The sequence below is a fragment of the Stigmatopora nigra genome, chromosome 1, assembly GCF_051989575.1.
Source record: "Stigmatopora nigra isolate UIUO_SnigA chromosome 1, RoL_Snig_1.1, whole genome shotgun sequence".
NCBI classification, from domain to species: Eukaryota; Metazoa; Chordata; class Actinopteri; order Syngnathiformes; family Syngnathidae; genus Stigmatopora; species Stigmatopora nigra.
Genome location: NC_135508.1, coordinates 8160642 through 8182689, shown reverse-complemented (window position 1 = coordinate 8182689; position 22048 = coordinate 8160642). Strand labels below are relative to the sequence as shown.

The 22048-nt window shown below is 39.5% G+C and overlaps 1 protein-coding gene and 1 long non-coding RNA gene across 2 annotated transcripts; one reads left to right on the top strand and one right to left on the bottom strand.

Annotated features, from left to right (window-relative positions):
- The first annotated feature begins 646 nt into the window (after nt 1–646).
- On the top strand, nt 647–17423 carry LOC144196590 (interphotoreceptor matrix proteoglycan 2-like). Its single transcript, XM_077716916.1, has 21 exons — nt 647–828; nt 900–1055; nt 2313–2479; nt 2568–2596; nt 3755–3787; nt 4104–4159; nt 7297–8570; nt 8640–8792; nt 8901–8959; nt 9070–9090; nt 9216–9469; nt 9591–9652; nt 9737–9953; nt 10076–11451; nt 11529–11748; nt 12731–12941; nt 13031–13219; nt 13722–13917; nt 14232–14311; nt 14487–14539; nt 15436–17423. Exons 1-20 carry the CDS (start codon nt 750–752, stop codon nt 14518–14520), a joined length of 4866 nt encoding a protein of 1621 aa, XP_077573042.1. The 5' UTR covers nt 647–749; the 3' UTR covers nt 14521–14539; nt 15436–17423.
- On the bottom strand, nt 14717–20326 carry LOC144196597 (uncharacterized). Its single transcript, XR_013326360.1, has 4 exons — nt 20199–20326; nt 19297–19434; nt 18936–18991; nt 14717–16796 (listed from the first exon to the last, which is right to left on the bottom strand). It is a non-coding gene; the product is annotated as an uncharacterized LOC144196597 (long non-coding RNA).
- Between the last annotated feature and the right edge of the window lie 1722 nt (nt 20327–22048).

Sequence of the window (22048 nt, the reverse complement as noted above, 5' to 3'; positions counted from 1 at the left end):
TGTACAACGTAATGTAATCGGGCATGTGGCTATAGTCAGATATATTCAGCCAGTCACATTCAAACTCATGTTAAAGAATTATAGTTATATATCTTGTGTTTTTATGAAGTGGTGAAGTTCAATGTCATGTGTGTAAATTTGACTGAATTTCGCACTGTAGCCTGAATGCAAGAAAATCTTATCTGACCTGATCAAGTTATGTTATGCACACTCGTGCACCCTCATTATTTCAGTAGTTCATTTTTACAAGCCCCAACAAAAAAAATGTTTTTTTCATTTTTAAATTGAGTTCTAGTTATAAGCCAAGTCAACGTTGCAGATAGTTTTGACAAGAATTTTTTCTCTCTGTAACCATTTTTTTCATGGCAAAAGATGCACTAGGCAGTATAAAGTTTTCTAGTTTTCTAGGCAGTATAAAGCAAGTAATACATCTTATATTATTCACGGTAAATACAACACAGATTAAAATATATCAAATAAAGACAAAACAGGGTCCAGCTTAATTTGACTACCGGGTAATGTAACACAAGAAACGAATTGAGGAAGCCGGGTCAAGTAAATAACGTCTGCCCGCTAACACTCATCCACCCCAACAGCTTAACAAATAGGATTAAAGCTTCCATCTGCTCACCTGAGACAAAGCCACCCGGTGAGCTTCGTCCCTCCAGCTCGTCACCAAACGGCGTCTGGGGAAGTGTGAGGGACCTTCCACATGAGCTAGGGACGTGAGCTGTGGCATTGGATTTGACATGGCGGGAAAGCGTCGCGGGTTGTGGCTGTGGACGTTGGGGCTACTGCTTATATCTGGCTGTGTGGACATGGAGTCAGGTCAGTCTCTTGCCGTGGAGTTGTTCTCGCTCACCTGTTGTGGTCAACTTGCTTCTCCTTGCCACCCTAAGGTGATGGATCTGAAGACGAGCAGCTTCTGATGAAGCATCACGGAGCTATGACTCGCAGGAAAAGGAATCTCATGTTTCCCAACGGAGTGAAACTTTGCAGTCAGGAGACATTAGACCAGGCCGTTTCCAACCATCTCAACTACTTTCACCTAAGAGGTTTGTTATAATGATTTGATGTACAGTTTGTTATATACCAATATCCCTGGATTTGCACTTAAATTGCATGTAGCTCCTCTCTTAACCCACTTACCGGCTTAAAAACTACGTCTGGCATCATTAAAGGCAACCGATGGCAGTAAGGTCAGATGTCACACAGCGCTAAATGCTTAACTCTTGATTGGGAACTCATTTAGCTCATTGGCTGCCATTAGCGACACTAGACGTCAAATCTATTTGAACTGGGAGATGCTGACAGCCAATGATTAATGACGTTGACTCGTGAGCATTCACAGCCAGTCTCCATTTTGTGATTTTTTGAATTTTGGATTTCCTGAAAGAAAAATCCAACTTTGCTCAATGGTGATAGGCTTTACCAAACTTTTGGAAACTGAGAGCTACTCCTTGGGTGATGGCTGCAGATGGATACCTTTGAAATACCTTTTACTGTGTTATTATATTCATTTTTGGGTGATCACATACTCCAATCCATTTTGACTGGGAGAACTGACAGTGATGATTCACTGCCAAACTTCCTAACCACACTGCTGGGAAATCACAATGCACTTAGGGATGACTTGGTACTTAACGTTGTTGTCGCTGGTCTAAAATAGTGGTGTCTAAAGTACGGCCCGGGAGCCAACTCTGGCCAGCTGCCCAATTTGCATTAGGCCAGCAGCAAATTATATCATTGAATGTGGTTCACACTACGATACACTTCTCAGTTCTAACATTACATGCAGTGCTTCTTCATCAGTAAAGGGTTCAAAACCTGACATGTTAAAAAAGATAGAAAAAACCTACTTGGAATTGTTTTTTGGTAGTTTAAATCAAAGTAAAAATATTTTGTCATATCTTTGGATTATTTTGTTCTTTATAGCCCTTAACTCAGTCACTTCCATTGACAGTTATAGATATCAAATTTATTTCAACATGGAAAGCATTGAGTCATCTTATCTAACTCCCCCTTTTTGGGATAGACGTCCAACACAATTTCACTGAATTATTTGATATATAGCAGCCTTCCTAGTCAAAATGGATTGGATTTCTATAGCGGTCAATGTCAGCCAAAGAGTTAACACTTCAAATTCACTTTGAAACCTGGTTTTATTTTAACTAGTGGCAAGTGGAAAGATTTCACGGTGGCCCTTGCATGGTTAGATATTCTTTTTTTTCTTTCTCTTTTTTTAAAGGCTCTCGTAGAAAAACAGTTTCGATAGTTTAGAGAACATTCTAGAACTTTTTGCTGTATTCCAGTGTGTCAGGAGACAGTCTGGGAGGCCTTCAAGATATTCTGGGACCAGTTGCCAGAACGTGATCAGTACCGGGACTGGGTGAGCCGATGTATGAATGGCTCCATTAACGTAAAGGAGATTGGCAAGTTCTTCAGTGAATCGGAGGCGCACCTCAGCCTCATTAGGAGCGTGAGTAACTATTATGGTTGGACACAATCAAGTTTTAGGTTGCTCTAATATGTAAAGTGTGACAAGTTTCTTTTAATGCTTCTTTCAGAGAGTTGGGATGGCGGCACCCATGAGCAGGTCAGTGTCACATTATTGTTGATTCATTTGCATAATTTGATGCTTTCAATGGGATAGAATTTATTTGTATATTATATTTCAAAGATTGCACTTCAAACAGAGTGGCATGTCCTTTTATTTGGATAGTTTATTGTGCCTCACAGATGTAGGTGAACCATATTCTATGTTTTTAAATCATTTTTCATTTGGAATGACACTTTTCTGAAATATAAGATCCGATCCATTCAAAATTCCCCAACAGAGTAGAATTTAACCAGCAAACTAGGTGTAAACAAAGTGCTGTCTGAGAATCCCATCCATACATTAGATACTATGACATGAAAAATTGCTCATGTAGAAAGAAAGACAATCGGTGTGCCAGAAATGATCTGATCTTGACCATTAATCAAATTCAACCAGGCAGAATTCTGACCTTTCATCGTGTAATTGATGACTCATTTTAACATGAGTTTTGGAAATCAGCTACTATAATAAACATGATTTGAATGATATTCTAATTTATTGAAAGACACCTGTTCAAGAAATACATGACTGCCAAAAAAGGTGATTTATGGGGGAGTTGACTTTGAACATTCTATGGATGGAAGCTATTTTCCATTCTCTTAGATCAAACAGTGTTTTGGAAAAGCGATTTACTTTTCATTTTGGTTTTTGCTGTAGATTGACAGTCAAACTAATGTGTTTGCTTTCTACTATCACACCGTAAGCATAGCCAACAAAATCAATGTGACAGCATTATGAGAACTTTATCAGCCTCTGCTCATGGATACTACAATAGACTGTCTGACTAATAGGATTATTTTGATATTGTCACTGTGACGGATATTGCATAATATGATTGCAAGCAGCATATCTCACGTTTAGTTAAATTTGCCACTGATTGCCGTCAGTGTCATCTAATTAATAATGAGATTACATTTTTATTTTTTAAGCTCGACTTTTGGATTCTGGTTGACAAGTTTTCTTGCCAATGGCACAGAAAGAACATTCAATTTGGTTGACGCTTAACCCCAAAATCTAAATTTTAGAAGCACTATGGCTGACAATATGGCTTTATTATAATCATCTTAAGTCTGAAAGATGGATGCAAGCTCCACATGTCACAAACCTTGATGTTTTGTTGACAAAAAGTGTGTTGTGTTTCCTTACGTGCTGCAGTGTTCCCATCAGCTCAGGCCCACCTATGTGCAGGTAGGCCTCAATGGACCAATTAATAAGAAATCACAGGCTGTACCTTTTCTTGTTTTTTTTATATTGTATCATCATTATCAGTATTATTATAATACTATATTATTTTATATTTTACTATGCTACTGCTGTCTAGTAGCTGAAAAGCAAGACAAAACTACTTGGTATATAAAAGGGATGTCTGATGCTTCAGTGTTAACTTCAGTGATGCTTGTGTTCTGTCCCGTTGCTTGGCGTAAATTGCTGTGTTAACTGTTGGCCTGCTCCCATTACAAAAAGTTGGTTTTCTCTTGTTTTATTTTGTTTTTGTATCTTGCAGTTCTGAGAATTTGCCAGGGATTCCAGGCAAAGGACTTGTGATCAATCGCCAGCCAGGTAAAGAATTACCTCATCTCAGTATTTATTGTGAAGGGTTGTGTGCAATGTTCCCTCTAATTTTTCATTGGCCTGGGCCGAAAAACAACTTCCCTGAGCGCACTGAGTAACAGTGTGAGGGACATTATCATTGCTCGCTATGAGCACACCAGTATCACACCTGCCGTAAGCAGGTGCATGTTAATGGTCCAAAAATGTATAATGTAAAACATGCTGTAAAACACGAAATACATAAGAGTGGACAGAGCAACTGCCACTGGCTGCCGCGTAAACAGCGCCATCATGGGGAAAGGGGTAAAAAAAAAGAAAGTTTGGATTTTATTTACTGCGCTCCATATCATTGCTGCTGCGCAGAGAAGACGAGAGTAGTGCGCAATTGCGCACGCGCGCAGCTTAGAGGGAACATTGGTTGTGTGTCACTTACATATACGATGGGATTCACTAGCAAGGAGTCCAGACTGCTTGCCAGTCCTTGGACAAAGTAAGCTGGGATAGTCTCCAGCTCACCTGTGACCCTGAGCAGGATAAGCGGTACAGAATGGATGTGTAGATGGCTTTATTGGAGTCAGCTGTTCAGAAACTGATGTATTTTTAGATAGGAAAATACAATACAATATTGCAATGGTCAAGTGGACAGTTGTGTGGAGTTAAATGTGTGGAGAAGGGAATAGCATATAGTATTGGATTAGAAGCCAATATTGACATGGTGATAATGTTGCAAGAGCTGTCACATTGGGGGCACGTTACGTATCGAGTAGATCCACATCTGCAAATTTGATTAGAAAAAGGTGATAATGGCAAAATGAATAGTCAAATTAAAAACTTTTGACAAGATCCAAATCAGTTTCATAGTATTGAGAGGAAAGAAATAGCTAAAGTATTACCATTGGTTATAAAGAGTTATAGAAACAAGCTGAGAATAGAAAGGTTATGAATGCTTTTAAATGTGATTTTTTTTAAGCTTGTTATAAACGGGAGAGAGTGGAAAGGAGAAGTAAGAGGCCTACATTTGAGCATATAATTATGATCAGTTGCTGATCAAGGAAGAGTGATGGGCTTGGCTGTCTAGGCCCCGGGACAGCTTATCTGAGGGTTAACCAAGGACAAATCTGAGTCGAAAGAAATATCTCAGCTGCTTATGAATAGTGGGAGAGTTTCTGAAATCAAATTTGAACAACGTTAAGTTCCTCTCCAGCAATCAGTTCATAAATAATTTGGTTAAAAGATGAAAAAGAAAATAAATCTTATTGCATCAAGCGATATTTATGTTAAACTGAGAACTGTGAACAGGGGTCTTTGGGAAAATGTCTCCTCTGTCAGGAATCCCTCTAGCCATAAAAGTGTGAGGCACCAAAAGCTCATGCTAGTATATATAACCGTACCTGACCATTTCAATCAATCAATTAAATCCTTTATTCAACTAGATAAGCATCACTGAGATTACAAGCTCATTTCTAAGAGTGATATTGCCAAGCAAGGCAGCCCTAGACAGTTTACCCCAGGCAAAAAAAACCCTTCTAAATAGGAACATATTAAATGCTAGTAGTAGATAGTTATCAGACAGATTTGCACCGTCTGAAAAAAGCTGTTTATTACCTTTTAGAAAGGGTTTAAATATTGAGCATTCCCAACAATTTGCAGTTTGTTCCAGGCTATAAAACCAGCATAGGTAAATGCCCATTTATCTAATTTGGTTCTCACTCTGGGTACAACTAGTCGAATGCCATGTTGGGCCCTCGACGGGCACTCATGTTTTACTTGATGCCGAAAATACAGTTCAAACAGAGTTTTGTGGAAAAAGCAATGCTGCATCTGGTAACAAATCCAAACTCTTAAGTGCTTTTTAAGATGTCGTTCAAGGTTCATCAATGTTCAGTCAATAACCATATTCAATTGGAAAAAGAAAAGTGGTCAAGAGAAAGTGGAAAATAACTCCTCATGCCATAACTTTAAGGAGCAACAAGATTCTTGACGGAGATTTGATAGAGCAGCCTGCTAAAAGAGAATTACAATAATCCAGGCTAGAGGTCACAAGCACGGACTAGTTTTTCAAGGCAGAGACAAAGAAAACTATTTCCATCTTCAACAAGTGAAAAGCCCGCACTTGTTGTCTGGGAGGAGGTGAAAGCAACTTATACTAAAATTCCTTTTCACTTGATCTGTATTTGGATAATTGACTTTAGGCACTTGAAAAAAGACATGCAGCATTGCTAGTTTTCTTGGTGCAACTGTCTTGAGGTGACCACGGTGATTGCAATTCTGTTGGGATAACATGGTTTCATCCATTAATACGAAGGGAATTCTTGGTGTGTTGGAAATCCCAAACTTGAAACTCGTCCTACAGTTTGTTTTTTTCTGACGTATATGATGCAACCTTAGTAGATACTATACTAGTAAGTCACTGATTCTTTAGCAATGGGCTCTTGGCAAAAAAATGTTGTGATGTCACGTTGGCTAAAAAAAATCTGCTGCTGGTTTCCTCCCACTGCTACCGTTCATATTCTCTGGTTTTTGAGGAAGCGCAAACTTTCATAGTAACACTGCGAAACTATTACATATTAGATTTACTGAATACATAGATATATGGATTTGTGGTCAGTGGTGGTCATCTGATCATCTGGAGTGATTGGTGATCGTGTGGTGTCAAATTGGAAATCACCACATGATTGCATGTAGAAGAAAGAGTATGGGATAAATAGGTGCATGCAGGATTGAAATTGACGATGAGCAGCTGTTGTCAGTCAACTTGCATACACCCCACGCTCAGAAGTAAGCAACTGGTGCCAGGACACATGCACCCTGTGTCCAGAATAGCTCATTAAGCCTATTTACAAGCTACAGCCTGGTCAATAGTGGACCGCCAGCTGAGTTTTTCCTGAGCGTTTTGCTCAGTGAGTATCAGGGTCATAACAATACCTGGGCCCTGATGATCCGTACAATCTGAGTTTGATAAATGTGGTCTGTGGTAGGGGTGAAATACATGTGGGAACTCACTGCATAAGCAAACTAAGCATGTTGTCATCATCGTGTCATACTTCTATTGTCCTAGGGAAAGTTCTTGATTTAGGTCTATTGAATCATCAGTTCATCAGTTTTTAAATATATGTACATTTTGTTTTACTCTTGGAATATTGCAGTTAAAGAAACACCTTCCCAAAGTCAAGAAGTTCCTGCTTGGACATCGTCGCCCTCTGTACACGAAGAAGTCCTTGAGGCTGAAATAACAAAGACTCCTGTGGAGTTGACCTCTGACTCTGTTGTTGCGGCTGTCCCAGACGAGGCTGTAGGCTGTGGCTCCAACGCGGCAGGTCACTCTGACAAAACCACTAAGGTTCCTCTTGATTCTATTGTCAAGCTTATCGCTAAGCCTACGCAGGTCCCACAAGAGGATAGTAGTGCAGGGGTCACAGCTTTAATGGAGGATCTTTTTTCCGTTGCATTTCAACCAGACGTGTTGAGTGAAGAAACACATTTGGAAAATGAAAACGATTTTACACAATATCCAACTGAAATTGTGGATGCTGCCACAAACACGGAAGAGCCATCGGTGGCTGCGAAGGAATCAATTGATGAGGCACCAGAGGAGGGTCCTGTTGAAGCTACAGAAGTACCAGATGAACATCCAACTGAACCACCCATTATACCTACAGAGGTAGCGATTGTCCTAGAAAATGTGGAAGAAGTGCAACTTTCAATTGATTTGAAGCCTATGGAGGAATCAGACCTCTCAGAAGTCAAATCGATGGGAATTGATATTGTGGGTGATTCTTTGGAGTCAACAGATGACACGACTGACTTCACGGCAGGAGCCAAGTCAGAAGATTTTGAACCTGAAATAGCAATAAAGGTCATTGAAGACAACATAGATAAGTCGGATGACGATGCAAGTCCAGTTATTATTCTGGACAGTTCAGAGGAAATCGTGCCAGGGACTGGATCAGAGGAATCAGAAGCCGAAGAGGAGCTTCAGGAAGAACCAGATGAAGGACAGACATTAGAAATGCCCACGCAAAGTTCTCCTTCTGAATCTGACAGTGCAGATCAAACCGAACTTTTTTCTGAAGTTGGGGAAGATGTTCTGGGGGAAAATCTTGGACCGGACGTCTCCTCTGAGGATGATGACCCTGTAGATTATGTCCAGACAACTCCTGCAGACGTTATCCCTGATGAAGACCAGTTTATATTTCCCGATGAAGTGATGGCAGAAAAAATGCATACTGATTCCCCGTTCCATGAAACAGTTGTTAAAGCCACTGTGGAGAGTGAAAGCGATACCAAAGATGAGGCCACACCAAAGGACATTGTGCAAGCCACCACAACATACATTGTCGAATACAACAATGGCAACTTCCCAGATATCACAGACCCACCCGGAAAGGCCGATAGCCCCTTTGAAGACCAGGAGAACTCAGTGAGTCATTACGTCTCAGTTCCCAAATTTATTGAATTGCACTAACCTTTTACTTTTTCGCACATTCAGTTTCATAATGAAATTGATGACACCTTCCTACGGCCTCTGAAGGACCAAATGGTGGAACTGAGCATTACCTTGAGAGAGGAATCCTACAACGGTGCCCTGAGAGACCCAAGTAGCCTTCACTACCTTCAACTTGTTCGGCGCTTCACCCACAGGGTAAACTGACGTGAGATTATGATGATCTATGGGTTGAATTTTTGACAATTCTTAACAGTGTTAATGGATTATCATTATTGTTTCTTGATTCCTGCAATTCACATCCAGGTTAGAGAAGCTTTTGAGAAACTCCCAGGCTTCAAGAATGTCTTTGTCATTGAATTCAGGTAGAGATTTGTTATGATGAACTCATTGTTAACAGACTTGTTAAAAAAAAATCCTCAAATTTTCTTGTGTTTTTTAAATGTATTTACTTATTTATTTTAATTGTTGTCAGACCTCAAAAGGACCTTGAACGGTGAGTCTGCATCCTTTTGTATTTTACACATTTACACTTGCAAGATGAAAGCAACTGTAGATAGTGAGATATGGGGTAGTAAAATAGCCTTCTATATTTTTTTCATTTCACTATTTACCTTTTAGGGGTCTGGTGGTTCATGTTCACTATGCCATTACTTTGGCGGTGGACAGTGATGGCATCTCGGACACCATGATGGATTTCATCACGCTGCAGAACAATCTAGTGGAAAAGAGCTACCCAGACGCTGCCGAAGAGCCAACCGTTGTTTACACCATCACCGACTTCCGGAACTACATTACAGAAGCTCTTCATAGAGACAACTTCCTTGCCAATAGCAGTCTGGGCACCGACTCTGATCTACTGTTGCTGGAGAACGGTAATTAGATGAATAACTCACCACCATTTTTTTTTTACTTTATTTTATCAAAAGTAGAAGAGTTGCCCAGAAAGTGACAAGGCTCACATTTTTTTAAAATGTTGTCCCCTCTGTCCTACAGATGAGAATTTGTTATCTCCAGGCAATCCAACTAGTCGACCAGCTGACTTTTATGAAAACATGGTGAGTTACCTCTAAATGCACAAAACATATGATTACATCTATCCTCCTTCCTGATGATTAATTCATGATAATCCCTTTGATCAGGATAACGTCCTTGCTGCAGAGCGACCACCAAATCAGGATACGGAGAACGGGGATACTTTTCTGAAAAAGGATGACTTCCTTTTAGACTCATTTGACTTGAAGAAAGAAACAAAAAGTGAGGCTGTGAGCGAAAATGACGTTTTCATGGATGATGAGACCACAACTCTTTCACTGACCCCCGAAAGGATTCCAAGCCAGAGGCCAAGCATTGGAAACTGTGAGTTGATGGTTCTGAACAAAAATCTTGGATCATTTTTAATCCAACTACTTCAACTACAACCTCGCTATACATTGCTACACAGGATTGATATACTCTTCATGTGTTTTTGTAATTGACAGCTCAGGAAAATCCGAACGGCCTTGAGGACATTAAGGATTATGGATCTGGCTCTGGTATCTCAGGAGGAGGGCAAGATGGAGTCATTCAGCCTTGGGAACTGGAAGTTAGCTTTTATGGTGAAAGCCACCTGGAGATTCTGCCACCACCAGATCTCGAAGAGCTAGACGAGGATGACGGAATTCAAGAAGTAGGGGAGGTTCTTGGTCAGTCAATAGCCAACAAAGAGGAGGACTTTATGGATTTCAGGTCCACCTCTGCTACACCATTGCACGCACATTCTACAGATGAAGAACCTAAACCATTTGGAGGCACAGAGGACCCATTCTTGGACCAGGTTTTATTTACACCACATATCAGCACAAACCCTCTGTTCCTTACGACTGATCTGCCCGTGTTTTCACCCAAAGGCACCTTGACAGTTGAATTGTCGGTGCAGACAGTGGAGGCATCTGGCCTCTATGAGGAGTCGTACATAACGCTGGATCAACGCAATCAACACAAATTAGGTTTTGCACCAGATGTTGAAGGGACGACAGAAGTCACAACTTCAATTTTGCATGAAAATATTAAAACTGAAGCAGAATCAAGAGACAACGAAATAATTCCTACTCAAGAGCCTGGTCCGACCACACAGGAGTTACCACTCGTAGTTCCCAGTTTGCCACTTCCAAATACCCACCATGACGAGGTTGAAGTATTAGAGGAGCAACTGATCACGTTCTCACAACCAAAAGCACCAGTCGTTGTCAGCCTTGAAGAAGACCTTGCCATTGACGAAATTTTAGTTGTCACAACGACTGCTCCCACTACTCCTGTTGTTACCTTTTCACCTGTTAGTTCAGACACAAACTCAATTGCCCTTTCACCTGAAAAAGATTCACCATTCACTCGAGTGTCAGACTCGGTACCTGAAGACGAGGACTTACTCAATCATGAGCACGCCAATCATGAAGAACATGATTTATTTACCACACAGTCTTCCCAAGTTAGCAAGACAAAAAACCCTTCAGAAGATAACATTTTGAGGACAAATTTGGAAGTCCTTAAAACAACAACAGTTATACTTCCAGAAATCACTCAAAGTACAGAGGCAACTGAAATAATGGTAGTCAAGCACAATATCTCTGAAGTGCCGGGTATTGACGTTAGCCTTGACGTGTTTCAGCAGACCAGCATGGTAACGGAAAGTGATTTTAGTGGCTATGCAAGTGGGGCGCAGGGCTCAGAATTAGATGCGATTGCAATGCCCACTAGACCTATTCAAGCCCTGACGGTGTTCTTCAGACTTCGTGTGACCAACATGGCATTCTCCACTGACCTTTTCAACAAGAGCTCCCCTGAATACAAAGCACTGGAGCAACGATTTCTACAACTGGTAAGTATCGAGAGTAAGAGTAAAAATTTGACATGAGAATTACATTTTGTAACTTGTTTTTTTTTCGTGTATTTCAGCTAGTTCCATACCTGCAGTCCAACCTAAACAACTTCCAAAACTTGGAGATCCTCAACTTCAGAAATGGCAGTATTGTAGTCAATAGCCGTATGAGATTTGGGAGGCCAGTTTCCAAAGGTGTTGCCAACGTTGTCTTCCTCATCCTTGAGGACTTTGCTAATACCGCCTACCAAACCATGAACCTGGCTATTGACAAGTACTCACTGGACGTTGAATCAGGTAGGTCAATGACCTTCTTGCTGACTTAAACTTTCTCGCATTTTTTAGCTAAATCCATTGACATTGCTTAACGCAACATATCTTGAATTGAAGAAAGAATGTGGCCAAAACTTCAATTTTTGAATGGCCTTGATTAGGTAAATTAGCCTGTGTGTAATCTAACAATTTACAGCAATATAACTTGTCCCTCCAAATTGAGTTTTTCAGCCCGTGTAAAGTTATATTCCCGATGTGAACTGCTATTGTAGATTACAAATATGAGATGCACTATCAGCCCAATCATGTATTGTTTGTATATAATAGTACTCTTACCTCCACTGGGACATGCGTCATTTATTAGGTCGACTAGTTGGCTTAGCGTTACTGTGTGCAAAGACTCTTGACACGCAATCACTGCAGTCAAGACAAATACAGTGCCGTTAATCTGTCTGAGAGGAACGTGAATGGCCCAGAGTCGTCCTGGTCAGCTGCCATCTTTTGACCCCGGTTTAGCCCTTTGTTACTGTTCATAGGTCAATATTTCTGGTATCTCCACATAACTTGATTATTTCGTTTGACATTATTATTATCATTATTTTATTTTATCTTTTTACACTTTTTGCTTTCACTTCCAACTTTTGAAAAACAATCTCAGGTTATTGTCTTCTTGGTACTTTGTCAAAATTGACTTTTTATTATTTAACTTCCACTGCTGCTGTATTGAATTAATACCATTGACAAAATATCTGAAGTAAAAAAATCCTGCTCATCAATAGCTTTTGCAGAGATTTATTGAATGCTGTAAAATAAAAAGGATGATTAATTGAAAATGCACTGTATATTCTAAAATCCTACAAAAACAACAACTTTGGAACTTCAAAACTGAACTAAAATGTCTCTTTTCAAATGGATAACACCCCAATTTAATATTTTCTTTCTTCTTCAAGGAATTTGTTATTCCATAAAGGTATAAGGTATTTTAATCTTTCATTATCTCTTTCAGGGGACAAAGCGGATCCCTGTAAGTTCCAAGCATGTAACGCCTTCTCTCAGTGTATGGTCAATCGATGGTCTGGCGAGGCTGAGTGTGTCTGTGACGCCGGATATCTGAGCGTGGACGGCTTGCCATGTCAGAGCATCTGCGATGTACAGGAAGACTTCTGCCTCAATGATGGCAAATGTGATATCATTACGGGAAAGGGCGCCATCTGCAGGTAAAATATATAAAATGCATACTAAATACATATATCAGAAATAGGTGCACAGAAAAGTGATATTTACTAAAATGGTTTAATAACCGCAGGTGTCGTGTAGGAGAAAACTGGTGGTATCGTGGCGAACATTGCGAGGAGTACGTCTCTGAACCACTAGTGGTTGGCATTGCCATTGCCTCAGTTGCAGGGTTCCTTGCTGTGGCTGCTGGGATTATCTTCTTCTTGGCCAGGACCCTGCGCGAGCAATATGACACCGAGGACATGGAGGACCCTCTGAGGTTAGCGTAGCAGTCACTCTAAGAGTTACTGGCGGAACATATCCTATGACCTGGTCCTCCGATCCCAAATAATAATGATCATAACATTTTACCACAACATAAAGATGCCTCCAAAAGCAGAACTAGTATAAGCTTCAGTAATCATGTCAGTTTCAAATGATAATACAGTAATACTTTGATTATCGTGGTTAATGTGGACCAGACATGGCCGTGATAATCGAAAAAAAAGCAAAGTAGGGTCACCCATATAAAAAAAAAGAGTCCTAGTAGCAAGAGTGGCTTCTGGTTATGAGTTTCAGCCTGGTTTTTGCCATTTTTATGAAAAAAAAATCATTCAAAAATTAAGACAAAAATTCCCCAGAAAAAAATCCACGATGTACTGAAGCCGCAAAATGGCGAGGTATTACTGTATATCTATAACCAAGAGAACAACTATAATGGTGATACTGACAAAGACAAGTATTGTTGGGCATAAATGAATGAATGATATTCTGTGTTATAGACAATGTGAAAGTGTACCTACCCTGGAACGTGCCACAAAATTCAACCCCATGTTTGAGAGCGACCCCGTCACGACTCAATATTACCGGCGCTATGACGACAACCTACCACAGTACAACAGCCCCACCACCACATCAAACGAGCTCAGTAGTGACGAGGTCCGACACATCTACCAGAACATGGCCCTCAGCAAAGAAGTGGGTTTCGTCTTAACATCTTGATTGCAGTTTGTGTGCCACCTCAGATCTTTTTATCCTCTTAAATTAACTCCATAGGCATTTCTGAGTGCCCAATCCAAATGGAATGCCTACACTTTAGCTACAAATGTTTACACTGACGGTACACATGATACAACCGTCATACACAAATTCCTAAATTGAACATAATTTATTCCTTAAGCGACATGGAACAATGAGACAAAACTGAACTATAGTTTTATTCATTAGACTTAGTGGCACTGTCTGTAACAGCTTCTGAGTTTTATCACTGACTGTTGGTTGACCTTTGGCAGGAAATCCAGGAGCGCCTAAGGATCATCGAATTGTGTGCCAGAGATCAACATTTTGCAGACTTTGTGCGTCAAACACAAGTGTGAGTGATTCTAATATAAAACACTATGAATGTGAAGCCCCTGTTGACACAACTTGCTGTTTTCTTCATTTTTGACAACTTTTATGTGACACTGGTTACATGTTTTGGTGACATTTTTCTCTTTTGTCAAAGCTAAACCAGCTAAACGCCCGTTTTTCTCTTTTTTTTGGAGCAGATTCTTGGAGCGAAGAGGCAGCTCCACCACATAACCAGTTGCAAGCTTAAGAGGTACTGAAGTCATCTGTTTAATAAACTTCTTGGGTTACTTCCACAGAGCAGTAACAAGGCCAAAATGGAACATAAGTAAAAATACTCACAGAAAAATGTCAGAACTTCTGCACTAGCATAAATGCAGCTGTATGAGCCTCTCTAGTCTCTAGAGAGGCTCATACAGTAATAGCCATATTACTCAAACCCATGTCAATTAAACATATACCAAAGTGGATGTGCCAGAGCTATTAAAACTATGCAAGTTTTACAAGAACATACGTTTTTATCCTAAAGTCAATGTGTACATACTACATTCCTATGTGTTGCTATTGTTCGCTTTGTTACTGTAAAACTGGAATGTTCCCATTGTAGGAATAAGTACTTTTTTAATGGTGTTGTATTCCGAACCAGGGATGGGAAAATATTTATGCACAAATTAGATTTTTAAAATTCTCTGGTGTAATTCTCAGTTGTCAAGCAGATAAAGTAAACAAAGTTGAATATGTACGTTATAGTTATTTAAAAGGTAAACCAGTTAATTATTTATCTTACTCTTATTTTATGTTGCAAATTATTTAAATTCTGTATTTGTATTCTGTTATTAAATTACATCAATTAATATTTTTTACAATTATATGTATATACATTATTATATTTGCATTATCTTTTAACTACTTTATCCAATCATACATATTATTTATCCCCTTGTGAGAGAGTAAAACGGCTAATTTATTCATTCATTCATTTTCTGAACCACTTATAAGGGTCATGAGGGGTGCTGGAGCCTATCCCAGCACATTTTTTATAGTATATTTCAAGCCCCTGCGGCCTACAATTTTTTTTAAATCACTTTACATAACTATTCTTCCAAATATATCGTTGCTTTCTCTAATATGATTTTTTTTCCTTTTCAGGGTGGCTCCAAATACTCCTTTATACCGGTCGCCACTTTTTGGATTGTAAAAGGTCAAATCTCTTCATGATGTAGATTAAACATTAGGTTGACATTAGCATCTTTTTGTCACAGACAGTTGCCTTTGCCTGCGACTGTGAAGGTAATGACTTGGACGGTCGCAGCTTCTGATTGGACAGGAAAGTGAGGAGAGTTTTATTTTTTTGCCAGACACCTTTTTACCATTGACCCTTTTCACGGTTGTGTCTGATCATTTGGCAATCATTGCCTTCTGGTATCTGAATTTTCTTTAAAAATTGGTCATACAACAACTGTATGACGAGTGCGGATTAGTAATGAATTAAAAAAAAGGATTTTGCACTTTATGTCATTTCATGGTGTTCAACCCAAAATTCATTTTCTGAGTGATGGAACCTGAAGCGTTAGTGGAAGACCAAAAAATGACAAATGACATAATCACAGGAATAAATCTGTTCTTTTTTGGGGGGCGGGATGACATCAAGTGCATAAAAAACATCTTTTGTATGATTAAACTCGAACCTGAGTCCAAAACAATTGGATATACGGTTTTCTACCATTCTGCATAGCATTGCATTTAGAATGTAGACCTATAAAGCTGCTCTCAGAGAGGCAAACTTTATTCTCAAACACCATTGGAGTGGCCCAGATACAAGGAAATTCAGAGTTTAATGAGTTGTGTGGGATTACCCCCAAATCTGCCCTTAAATGATGTAAATCCTCCAAAAATTGCATTGCTGAATTAACCATATTTTGTGATCATTTTTGTCTGTGGTATATCAGAAATGTTTACACGAGCGGAACAGATCCGTTCTGCCCGTCGCCTCTCATTTTGCCTGCACCACTCCAGCGTGGTTACACATTGCGGTGTCGTTTTTACGCACCTGCCTTTCCCAATGTGGTCCCTAAAGACCAAAGGTCCACCACCACAATTCTTTCAAGTTTCCTTCCTCAAATTATACACTCTTAATAGCTCTAATCACATCTTCATCAATCATCTTCTCCTTTCAGAATCACACAAAATGATCTGCAGGGCAATTTTTGGTATAGGATATCCTTGTTTTTGCCCAGTTAGTTAAATAGCTTACCATAAAGTTTGCAAATCTTTTAGCAAACATAAAAAAATAGTTTTTTCATATTTTTTTTGGTCGCTGTCATGGCACATTATTACTTTCACTTTTCTGACGCTGCTCATTATCCACAAGAAATTGTGGTGGTTATTTATTAACTTCATTTCAAGAAACCGTTCCTTCTGTTTTCCTGGGTTTGTTCTCTGGGCCAGCGTGATGCCACCTCAGTGCCTTGGTTGCCCTGTTAGCTTGTGGACGTACGCAGGTCTGGGGCCTAGAAACAAACAACATTGGAGTTTAAACCTGGATCAGTAAACTTGCTCCTCTTTTTCGGTCCAGTCAGCCGCCTGCACAGTGCAATCATGCACTTTGCATGTTTACATCATAGATGGAGAGTAACCTGGCGATGCATTAGCATTTTTTTTTAAGCAACAACCTGTTGCCGCTCTTACCGATAAGAAGGAATATTGCGAAAATGCTTATTTTATACATTCATATATTTTCATTGTAGTTTAGTTAAGAAGCTCAACCTAAAATCCTCAAGATTGCATATTGTACTATATTGTTTTTTGTCTGCGTCATATGTGATGTCTAGTTAGAATCTTAGCATGTTGGAAGTGTGTTAATTCTGGTCGTATTTATTTTTTCGGGCATTAATCTGGCTAAAAATTCCAAACAATGCACCCTTGAAACAACATGCATTTGGTTTTTGTGTAATGACTTTGCTTGTTTAGTTGTCTTTCTCTCGGAAAAGAATCAAAAGAGCTGCTTTGCCGATATGACTGTCTTGTGTTTTGTATTGTGTTTTTTATTGGTCCAATCAATGAGCAACATGACTGTGTGGTGTGTTTGTGCGAGCGGCTCAGTTTTCTAAAATAAAATGAGGATATTTTTGACAATGCCTCCTCACTGATTCCTTAACATATTTGTAGATGAGATGAGATAAATATCGTTAGTTTGAAGAGTAGACGTATATCTTACGTTAAACAAAAAATGACATGCATGTGTTTTACTCGTTTTTTTAAAGCAATTTATTACCAAAAAACTTTCTTCCAAATATACTGAGAATTAACACGATGAATTTGAAGTCTGCCTAGGTCTATATTAACATTCACTCCTCCTGAGACAATATGATTGCACAAATATGCCTTGGGATTCCCACAATTAGGTCACTTAGAATGAGCTTTTTTACTTTATTGAGGGGTGTGGGTGTAAAACAGACACATTCCACTTCCTCGGAAAGTGTATGTAATCACAGTTGATAACGCCACCTTATGAGTTTACGCCCTCAGTAGTCTATCAGTACTATGATGGAAACAATTCTGCAACAGCTCCTGCCAACACGCGATAACTATTAAACTCAGAATAAAACAAATCCCTTTCTACAACATGTTCCCTGAAACTGCTGCTGTATACATAATACAAGATTAGTACTGCATGTAGTCTTGTTGCCATTACCAAAGCCAATGGATAACGCTATCTGGCTGGGTAGCTAATTTAAGACATTCCAAAGGCTTTGCGGACATCTAGCTAGCAAAAAACCAAAATGGATTTAAAGGAGCCTAGTTGGAGAAATGTCTATTTCTGTGTTGTTTTTTTTAATGTTCGTTAAAGCTAGACTGCATAATTTCCAACCTGTCCCGACCCAGACACAGTGAAGTTGTCTGATGTAGTTACATAACAGAAGAAAACCAAACACTCAAGTGTGTTTCCTCTTTCCTTTCAGCCTTCATTTAACTGAAGACAGCAACACTTTCCGCAGGTATTATTCAGGAGCGTCGTGTAGAATTAATAGTAGAGGTGAACGATCACATCTGTTGGCACCTTCATTCACGGAAGGTCAGGCTCTTGACAGTTGTGACGAAACGACAACTAATGCTGAACAAGAACACAAAGTTGAAGGATAGAATTTGGCTTCTCCTCACAGAACCTCTCATGTTTAAGTCACTGTGGAAACTTGGCCGTGCTCTTTGCCGCTTTGCTTTCCAGTCCTGAGAACATCCAAGACCCAAGTAGGGCAGCTAATCTAGGGCCGGTCACCAAGACAGCTTCTGCTTACCATTTCCAAGATTGCAACTGAAGGGAAGACATTGTGTATCCTCTTTAAAATCATGTGAAGTGAGCAATGTTTCCTCTAAGCTGCACGCAATTGCGCACTACTCTTGTCTTCTTTGCGCAGCAGCAATCATATGGCGCGCAGTAAATAAAATCCAAACTCTTTTTTATTTACTTTTTACGGTAGGTGTTATACTGGCGTGATCATAGCGAGTAATGCTGATGTCAGGGAGGTTGTCTTTCTGCCCAGACCAACAAAAAAATAGAGGGAACATCGCACACAACCCTTCACAATAAATAGTCTTCACCGAACCTCATTTGCATTTTTTTGGGAAAGCGAGATGAGGCAATTCTTTACCTGGCTGGCTGTTGGTCAAAAGTCCTTTTCCTGGAATCCCTGCTAAATTCTCAGTACTGCAAGATACAAAAACAAAATAAAACAAGTGATTCAGCGTTAAGGTAAATGGTCACACATCAAAATTGATGGAATTCATATCAATTGGAAAACCTGACAACAAATTCAAGTGGGACATTGAAGCTTAATGAGGTTCAAGCACGCGAGTCACCAAGGAAACTAAACAAACTATTTCTGCATCCCCGCGGCTGTTGCTACTGTGACAACGAAATTTCCTAAATATGGGATGAATAAAGTTATCCAATCCAATCCAATATAACCAATGTTTTTTTAATCTAATAAAGGAAATGGATTGTCGCTTAGCTGTTTTGTCTGAATTTCCACATGCGTTTGATTGACCACAAAACTGCTTTCCCAGCAGTTCGGCTTCAAGACTTGCTGCATTCTGGTTTCCCTCTCCTGGTCCCTGGCGGCAGGATCCCGAGGTCTCCGTACTCAGGTTCTGGCAAAGTGTTCAAGGCGTTTGGAAAGAAAAAGAGGACAATTGCCCAGGTAATTACCTCAATAGCTCCACTTGATACCCTCTGGAGGCTACTCGTTGCCAGCCTACACATTCTATTAAACAGTAACTCTTAAAGTCTGCTCCATGAAAGAGTCAATTGTAATTCTGTCCAGTTTAATCTCAAATTTTCATTACATTAGTGGTTAAACTTTAAGAACAGTTTGTTCTTCAATTATTTTGGAGGGATAACTTAGTGTGTAGGTTCAAACACCGCCGCGGTATAAGAACTGTTACGATGGTTTTTATGCACTTAGGGAGCAAATGTTTAATTAAGAAAATGTAGAAGACTGATAGACTGAAACAGAAAGTCGGGTATTAATATCATGATACTTGTATTGATCAACGTTTATCAACACAAACTTCTGTTTCAAGATGATCAATATTTCATTTGAACACGAGAAACCATTAAATCCATTCATGGAGCTGGCAATGTCCAAAAAAAAATGTAATTTTATTTCTCCAATTTAATTTTGTTCGCATTATATAATGACAAAAGGACCGCACCTGGTCACTTGGTATGTTTGAACACAAACATAATGATATATATAGTATTTATATTGAATTGACATCTGAAAAATAAATACTCAAGGCTTTTACAGCTAACTTAAAAATGTATTAAGTGCTATATGAGTGTTTTACTCGTTATTTCCCCAACCCTGAAAGTAATTTAGAAAATATTGTTGAAACAAAAGAAAAGTACTTGCCTGTAATGATTAACGTCCTCCAAGGTACAAACTTGGGTGAGCTGGTGGAATATTTGTATCTGGAGTTCAAATACTGACCAGTCCTGCAGTACACACAATAGAAAGCTTTGTTCAGCTGGTTATGTAAGCTCCAGCATTGGTTACCCTGATGTAATGCACGTGCTTGATGGGATTCATCGAAGTAGTGCCAAAACTTTGGCACACATTTTATTCAAATCAATTGAGAAACTTAATCTATTTCTATTGAAGTTGATTTTGCCATTTTTTGTACATATTTGTACTTCACAAAACCATTTAAAAGCTTGAAAGCTTATGTTTTTAATTGAAGTTACATAAAAGTCAATTGGGGAGCACCATAGTCAAGTCGTCAACATTTCTGCTTCATAGTTTTTTGATTGAGTGTGTTTTCCCGTGCCTGTGTGGGTTTTTTTCCGGGTACTCCAGTTTCCTTCAGCATCCCGAATATATGCATGGTAGGCTAGTTGAACAAACAAAATTGTCCACATTTATGAGTGTCAGATAGTGGGATAGTTGTTTGTCTCACCGTGCCTTTTGATTGGCTGGCCACCAATTAAAGGGGTATTATCCCACCTACTGTGCACAGTTGGCTGGGATAGGCTCCAGCAACCCTGCGACCCTTGTAGTAGTGGTACAGAAAATATATGTGTGAAGTATTATGCGCATCAATTATCGTTTATTATCCATACCTACTCTAAGTATCCATAACTACTTGTGAGGCTGTTTGGCAGCGTAAATCTGATGTGGGTGGAATGTTTGTGGCACCTTGTATTTATATATCATTTAATGAGAGCTGTTTCACTTTTACAAGGTAAAGCATGGAGCCACTGTATGACGAGCCAAGGAAAATAAATGGCCCAAATTGTACTAAGAGAGGAGTACAGGCGCCCGTGCATGGGTTTATGTGGCGAGAGGCGAGTTGAGACCTGTCTTAGCAGCTGTCAGTCATTTTATTCCCAATAAAAGCTTGCCCACTTCAAAGTAACCGCATAAACTACATTTTCCGACAATGAATTCCATATTCATATGACATGATTTTCTTGTGGTTTTAACACTGTATCTGAATTTCACGGTTCATCTAACAAGCAAAATGTGATTTGAATTCGGGGTCATTTTTAGTTAATTCTATTTATGAGCCTTGTGTGTTTGTGTTGAATAACTTTAGTACTTCTAGTCATTTGTTGCATGTAATAGAAGTTTTAGCATGTTGTGCTAAATCTTTATGATCCATCTTTAGTACCTACAGCCAGTGCCATTGTTTTATCCTTCATGCATCTCCGATTTTTTATTTTGGGCATGGTGGTATTCCCCCGTTTTTCACTGTTTATGCGGATTTTGCGGTGCACAGCGAGCAACGGGGGAACAATTTTTCACAGCAAAACCTCATTTTTAACGTTTTTTTTCCATCTTTCGCACTGATATACGTAGATACTTATATGTACGTACATATATGTAGGGTTATTTGATATGATTTGCAGCAGCAAAAATAGAGCAACATTTCTTGGGACACGTGCTGTAGTCCACTAGACGTAGCATGAATTTCCTGTGCACACCTCAATGTTCTGCAGCTGCAGCCTGAGAAGTTTATATGCTGTGCACTGTTGACAGATGTTTGTTGAGTGTTTATTGCCAAAATTTGCCCATGGAATTCCTCTCATTCCTTGTCGTTCAATGGCGACGGATTCACGAGCCCACTCCGCTTGGGTACCTGAAAAAATAACCAGTCGAACACGTGGTCTTGTTTTTTAGTATCGAGCGCCAATTTCAGCTTTTGAGGGATAACCCTCAACATTGCCATCTTTTTAAGAGCGAAACACACTCATACATTGAAG

Bases quoted from the DNA above. Each gene is read 5' to 3' on its own strand.
- LOC144196590 (XM_077716916.1), top strand. From the start codon at position 750: ATGGCGGGAAAGCGTCGCGGGTTGTGGCTGTGGACGTTGGGGCTACTG. The intron at 3,788-4,103 runs GTAGGCCTCAAT...TGTATCTTGCAG, and splicing joins TCAGGCCCACCTATGTGCAG to TTCTGAGAATTTGCCAGGGA. The intron at 11,452-11,528 runs GTAAGTATCGAG...CGTGTATTTCAG, and splicing joins AGCAACGATTTCTACAACTG to CTAGTTCCATACCTGCAGTC.